Consider the following 7,500-nt stretch of genomic DNA (forward strand, 5'->3'; position numbering starts at 1 on the left):
CAGTACAAACGAACGTCCAGACGGCTGAGAGAGAGAGAGAGAGAGAGAGAGACGAGAGGAGAGAGAGAGAGGCGGGGTTGGGGGGGGTGGGGCAGAAGTCAAAGTAATCTGGGGTGGGGTGTCGGGTGCGCGAGAAAGCAGTGACCAAGGTCATTTATTCACAAGTGTTTTCAATTGTGAAGGTGTCCTCACATCATATGTCGACGTCCCATAATTGAATATAGTCATATATATATATTATATATATATATATATATATATATATATAAATATATATATATATATATATATATATATATATATATATATATATATATATAATATATATATATATATATATATATATATATATATATATATATTATATATATGTGTCATATAATGTATATATATATATATATATATATATATATATATTTATATATATATATATATACTATACACACTATATGTGTATATATAGATGTCTAATATCTAATTCGCTCTGCCTAGGAATTAATATATTTCCATTCACACACGTACGGACACACGTACATTATAGATATTGATATTTATATGATCTTTAGTATTGAATACATACCATTACTCTGTGTCTGACCTTGTATGCATTTATTATCAATAAACTTCTTCCCAGCTGCTAACCTAGGTTTCACCAAAACGTTAAGCGTTATAGAAATCAGCAACTACATCTGTTGAATTTCTCAATGAAGTTCAAGGACTGTTGTTATAAATGAAGTACATCAGTACTGCATCCAAAGACATTACTTGTTTATCACTATTTGCCTACAGGAAATTAATACGATCAATAACATTTGTTAATAAAGTAAACATCTACTCAAAACTGGCATTACACTTTAAAAAAAGAAAGAAAAAAAATATATATAATAATAATAATAATGATAATAATAATAGTAATAATAATAATAATAAAATAAATCAGTAAAATATGAGCCGAAGTTTCTTCGGCGCAATAGAGTTTTCTGTACTACCGCTGCAGCGAATAATCAAGGTCGTCGAAAATAGATTTATCTTTCGATGGTCTCGGTATAATGTTGTTTGAGCCGCAGCCACTGAAACTTTAACCACCACCGTATACGGTTTCCAGAAGCACGATTATGGCTAACTTTAACCTTATATAAAGCAAAACTTACTGAGGCTAGAGCGCTGCAATTTGGTATGCTTGATGATTGGAGGGTGGGCGATCAACATACCAATTTACAGCTCCCTAGCCGCAGCCATTTTTAAGATCTGAGGGCGGACAGATGAAGTGCGGAAGGACAGACAAATAGTTATCTCAATAGTTTTCGTTTACAGAAAGATAAACAGACATTAAAACTTTGAGTTTATGCAATACGGTTATCGTGCAATAACCGTGATCCTATTTCACAAATAGGATAAACTTTTGTTTTAAAGTTTTATTTTATCATATTTATTGATTTATTTATTTTTGTATTTCGGGTCATAGATAAATTGTCTTTCCATTTCAGGTCTGATGATTAACTGCGCTTCAGCTTTCCACTTATTAAAATTAATTATCTACGTTTTGCTTTTTAAAATTATAATTTGATTATTTTGTAGCTGTTAAGTTTTGAATCCTGACATAATTACGGAAACATTCAACTTTGGAAATATAACCAAATATTTTTACTTTTGGTTGAATAAATCAAAGATTTTATATTTTTTTAGTTTTCTTCAAATGAAAACTCTTGTGCTGGCTTTGTCTGTCCGTCTGTCCTAAGATCTAAGAAAACTACTGAGGCTAGATGGCTGCAAATTGGTATTTTGATCATTCACCCTACAATCATCAAACATACCAAATTGGAACCCTCTAACTTCAGTAGTTTTGATTTTATCAAAGTTTAAAGTTAGCATGGATCGTGCATCTGGCAGCGCTTTCCGGAGCCATGGCGGTGCACCCTCACTCTACCGCATCTGGTGAACAAGTGGAGAGCTGCCGGTCACAGTTGATGGTTTTATGCAGCATTTTAAGTTCTACAGAAAACGCGTTTTTTTTACTTGTTCATTAACATAAACAAGTGTTATCGTTTGAAATTGACAATTTCACTGCCGCCTTGGAGTTTCAAGACGTAATGACTGATTTTGAGTCCTTTTCGTGACCTCTTTACACATTTCAAATTTCCACAGATCTGAAACCCATTCGAAGCTACCAGTCTATGTTTTTCAAACTTGGTTACTTCGACAAGCTACCCCACAACTTGACAGAGTAACTTAGCGGAAGACGGTAAAGCTTGACAAGTAAGTTACTCGTTACATTATTTGACAAGTAAGTTACTCGTCACCATATTTGATTAAGTTATCAACGGGCGAACTAATATGAATTAAGACCTATAATTTTTACTAATTAACCAGTATCATTTCCGACCCCAGTAGAGTAGGATGGAACCAAATGAAAAAGTTCAGTAAGATTTGATAGGTATTTATTAATATTCACAATAGGTAATAGGTATAATAATTTTTTTCTATATTATATACAGACATCAATAATGACATCATTTACTACATTTTACACTGATAAGACAAATCAGCCGAATTGTCTGTGAATTATTTCGGAAATATTGAGGTGACCCGAATTATTAAGAGAGAGAGAGAGAGAGAGAGAGAGAGAGAGAGAGAGAGAGAGAGAGAGAGAGAGAGGTAACCCATAAAATGTACTAGTTTCCTCAAGACTAATCTTTTGATTTTAAAGATTGTTTTTTTTTGCCTTGTTAGCAAAAAATAAAGAAACCAAAAAGATTCTTTTTTGACTTGTCAGCAACAAAAAAAAAAAAAAAAAAAAATACCGGAAACTTTTTTTTTTTTTTTTTATTCTCAACAATTCAGGTCACGACTTTTAAAATATCATCAGGTAAATTAAATAACATCGATAGGATTAATTCTAACAAATATAGTCCTTAATAAGATTTCCTATGTACATAAAAAGAGAGTTCCACTTTTATTTTTTTTATCTAGCACACTGGTTCACTAATAAATCTATTACGAGACAAAGAATGTAATTAAACATTGATTATTCCACACCAAATTCTGTTTGTTCCAAAATACGATGACGCGGGATGACTTGAACTGGTGAACATGAACACTGATCTGGCGAAGAAGATGAAGGGAAAAAAAAAATGCGGACCGAGTCACTTTCAGTGTATGAACCATTCTTTGAACGCTTGGACTTGACACAGTGAACAATTGATGAATAAGTGGCGATGAGGGGGGGTGATGAATGAATGAATGGCGAAGTTGAGAAGATATAAAATGGTTTAAGAAATCATTGAGTGAAAGGAGAATATGTGAGAAAAGTTTAAGAATATTTCTTAGACTGAGATCAAGAATAAAGTGAGACATCCTGTCTGACCAAGAGGAGGAATGGAGCATCTTCTTCTTCTTCTTCAGTGTTTACGAAATCCGAACTCCATCAAAATGGAAACAGATCTAAAAATACCCAAGACGAGAATTTCCTCAGTTCCCGGGAAGGGTGACGTAATACCCGGGATTTGCATTGGCGGGCAGAGCTTGACCTTCGGAAGCTGTTTTGCGCAATGGCACAGAGAAAGGAAAGGGAAATCTCTCTTTCTCCCTCTCTCTCTCTCTCAGAAAGTTACCGAAAGATGACTCGGAAACAATATTATCACATTTCTTCTGGAGGCGTTTCCTTGCAAAAGCCGCAAAGACCAGTTCTAAAAATACGCTCTCCGAACTGAGTACCGGAAACTTGCAAAAGGAAAGTGTAAAATTAGAACGCTGGGATGATGACAAGTATTTGGCACGGGAATTCACAGTTCCTACTATCGGACAAGCAGTTTTGGGAGAGAGAGAGAGAGAGAGAGAGAGAGAGAGAGAGAGAGAGAGAGAGAGAGAGAGACTAAGGCGAGTGTATCAAAAACATTCAGATCAGCTTGGAAATTTATCACGTCTTCCATTTCATCCTCTGATGTATTTGGCACCCAGAAAAAAAATTTGATTATTGAAAATATTGTTTCATATGGAGTAAAAATATCCTTGGATAACTGATATTGATAAATATATTGATTCTTTTTTCTTCAGTGAGATGAATAATGACGTTTCCATATCATAATGTATACAGTCAAACTCTAGATTCATCAAACTCCTTTGAACATCTTTTCTTGATCTCAGCAATGAAGAAGAAACAATAAAGAAATAAATTGTAAAAAAAAAAAAAGATATGACAAAAACGAATGGCGAGTTGATACCGAAGATATGAGAGTGTGAGACAGAGAGAAGGGATGATATGCAAGAAGAATAACAACAACGAGAGATGACGACAAAAGGGCAAGAAAGAAGAGGAGAGAGAGAGAGAGGGGGCGGGGGCCCACTGAGGAGGAGGAGGAGGAGGAGGAGGAGGAGGAGGAGGTCCTTACGTGGCGGAGTGATTGGGCGGCGAGAGAGCCGAAAAGAAAGGGTGAGTGTGAGGGTTGACTAGAGGCAGCGGGTGATGCAGGGAGAAAGGGTGTAGCAGCGGGTGAGGATGAGGTAGAAACGGGTGCGAGGGGAACTTGAAGCCCTCTCCGGTGGCCATGGAGGAGAAGGGCAGCGAACTCAGCGACAGAGGGGAGGCCAGAGACGTGGCCAGGGACGTCATGAGCGGCAGGGACGACATCGGTGGCACCAGGTAAGGCTTCGTCGCCTCTCCCGAAGCCGCCGTCAGGAGGTCCGTCGTCGTCGGGGACGCGTCGCTCTTGGTGAGGGGCAGCGGCGAGTTCTGGGGAGGGGACGTCGACGGGTGGGGGGATATGGAGGAGGGTGTGGGGGGAGATGGGAAGCTAGATGCTGGCTGGGTGGGGGGAGACGGAAGCTGGGTGGGGGGAGGTGGTGTTGGAGGAAGGGGTGATGACCCCGCCTTCGCTGGAGGTCGTGGTCGGTGGTAGGGGACTCTCCGACACCGGCGGTGGAGAATGCGTACCTGAAGAAGGCGCAGAAGGTGGACGTTAGTACAGTGTTCGCACACGTAATAAAAAAAATAAGTATTAAATCCACATCTTAATCCGTTTCTCAGTACTTCTAAAAAATTAATTATTAATATTATTATAGGACTTCGTCTCCATATAAAATTAAGGGTCCTATACATATCCTCATGCAATTGGAAATAAGTCCATTAATCTCAAAGGCTGGAAAAATAAGTAAATAACAGTCTTATTACTTTATAAGAATTAAATTTTAATTATAAACTACATCGTCGTCATACGTAAAAAGAGGTTCTATAAAAAAGTTAAAAAAAATAAATTAATTAAATGACCTCGTCTTTATAAAAATAAGAGGATCTATACAAAATTCATACAGAAAAATAAATAAATAAATAAAAACTAAATGAACCTACCAAGAGACAGATCCTCGTCATCGCTATCATCTAAGGGGGTGGGCGACCCCGGATTGATGAGGTCATCGTCGTCATCGTCATGGTGGGGGTCACGGGATTCGGATGACCTAGACGACCCGCTGCCGCCGTGCTGACCGTTCATCATTCTGAAAAAGAAGAAGAAAAAAATTAGAATGTTGAAAAATAAAAAAAAATAATGTTAAAATTTTGACTTTTTTTTTTTTTTTTTTTTTTTTTTTTAATGGTGTCGACATTCATCTAGAGATCAAGATTCTTCTTCACACTTCCCACCGTTATAAGATTATTAGTAAGCAAATGAAGCCTTCATAGAATAGAATATACATGTATATGTAAATAAACAGAGAAAAATCAACATACATACATACATACATACATACACACATACACACACCAACAATAAAATTCTAAAACGTGCCTAAGCTTACAAAACGTAGATCTGTAAAGTAGTATCGCATAACATTCAAAATAATCAACTTTTTAGAAAAGCTGAAAGAAAACGCGAAAAGACTCGATGAGAAGAATTACGAACAGAGTAGAGGTCGCCTCACATTAGGAAATCAGGGGTAACTGGATGAATCTCTCCAAAAGGGAAACAGAGGACTTCAGAAAGAAACGACATGTTAAAATTTACGACATTTTCCTAATTTTCTGTTTATTCACTCCCTAATTTCGTTGCTTTTGATGTCATTTATTTCTTCGCTTTATTCGGTGTCACAGAAATTTTTCGCATGTATCCTATTCTGAGGTAGATATAAAAATGAGCCTATACGGCGTCTACGCTTGTTTCGTGAGTGTATCATGAATAATAATAATTATAATAATAATAATAATAGATTTGAGAGTTCAATTGTTTTTCTTTTTATATTATTCCTTTCTTCGCTTTATTTCGTATTATATCCGTTTTTCGCATTCATCCTATTCCGAGGATGGAGCTAAAATAAGTACTACATGGCTTTAACGCTTGAACAGTAAGTGTTTGCGTATTTTAATAATAATAATAATAATAATAATAATAATAATAATAATAATAATAATAATAATAATAATAATAATGGATTTAAATGTAAGGCTTTCGCCTCCTAGTCAGCGTTTAGTGGAAAACAGGCGATTAGTAAAAGGCATGATTTAATAGACAGGTTTACATTCAGAATATGTAAACAAAAATAATAAATGTACAGACCAACTTTTATTTTCATATCGCCATATTCTTAGCAACTTTTGACGACTTATTTTTAACATAATTGAAATCTCGTATAAACAGTTCATAAACAGTACAGCTACTGCATATTGGTGCAGAAATCCTTAACCAATGACACAGGACCAATAGAGCGCGCATCACAAAAGTGAAAAGATAATAATCACGCCTAAATCCATAATTAACGAAACGATCATATTTTAATCCGCCGATCATATCTCTTTTTTTTATCATAAGGCCAAAACCCAGTGACCTGATTAAATTAAACAGAGGAGGATGACGAGAAAAAATATAACTGTATCATGAGGTTGGTAAAGCAGTTATTCATTATCCGAACGATTTTTTTTTAGTTTTTTTTTTTTTAGGACGGGACTCGACCCGGCATTCGGAATGGGCCATAAACCCGGTAAAATACCTCTTAATTACGGATTTACCCTCGCCCGGATTATTCGGATTAATTAACACGGACGGTAGATAAACCGCCAAGTTATCGATATTAGGATTACTAATGCCCTGATTACATGATTCATCTCACGCGAACGGCACGGGAACAATGCTTGTGGGCGGTTGATTTTGCATCTGCAAAATAAACACTTAAGCTCACAAATTGGAGATATATATATATATATATATAGTAATATATATATATTTATTTATATATAGTGTATATATATATATATATAGATATTTATATATATAGTGTGTATATATATATATATATATATATATATATATATATATATATATAGTAAGAACCAGGATATTTTTTTAAACAAAACATAAATACATTTAGGAATTTACTATATTGAATCTGTTGGTTCAAAATTGTCTAAAATTAGCGCGCGCGGGATAGTTTGGAACAATCTAAAGTTCACATAGCGCCTCAGTGGCGTGATCGGTATGGTATTGGCCTGCCACCTCGGTGGCCGCGCGTTCGATT

At 35.8% G+C, this 7,500-nt stretch overlaps 2 protein-coding genes across 2 annotated transcripts in view; one reads left to right on the plus strand and one right to left on the minus strand.

Moving 5' to 3' along the window:
- The window catches only part of LOC135195950 (uncharacterized protein DDB_G0271670-like), a 60,193-nt gene extending 57,965 nt beyond the window's left edge, over nucleotides 1-2,228 (plus strand). Inside the window, exon 6 of the mRNA XM_064222453.1 lies at nucleotides 2,146-2,228. Within this exon, the coding sequence (XP_064078523.1) occupies nucleotides 2,146-2,228 (83 nt within the window). The remainder of the gene's footprint in view (nucleotides 1-2,145) is intronic.
- A 550-nt stretch (nucleotides 2,229-2,778) lies between these two features.
- Nucleotides 2,779-7,500, minus strand: part of LOC135196317 (homeobox protein SIX3-like) — a 29,573-nt gene continuing 24,851 nt past the window's right edge. The window contains 3 exon segments of the mRNA XM_064223063.1: nucleotides 2,779-4,771; nucleotides 4,773-4,930; nucleotides 5,345-5,490. Coding sequence (XP_064079133.1) covers nucleotides 4,385-4,771; nucleotides 4,773-4,930; nucleotides 5,345-5,490 — 691 coding nt within the window. The 3' untranslated portion in view covers nucleotides 2,779-4,384.

The sequence above is a fragment of the Macrobrachium nipponense genome, chromosome 17 (assembly GCF_015104395.2).
Source record: "Macrobrachium nipponense isolate FS-2020 chromosome 17, ASM1510439v2, whole genome shotgun sequence".
Classification (NCBI taxonomy): Eukaryota; Metazoa; Arthropoda; class Malacostraca; order Decapoda; family Palaemonidae; genus Macrobrachium; species Macrobrachium nipponense.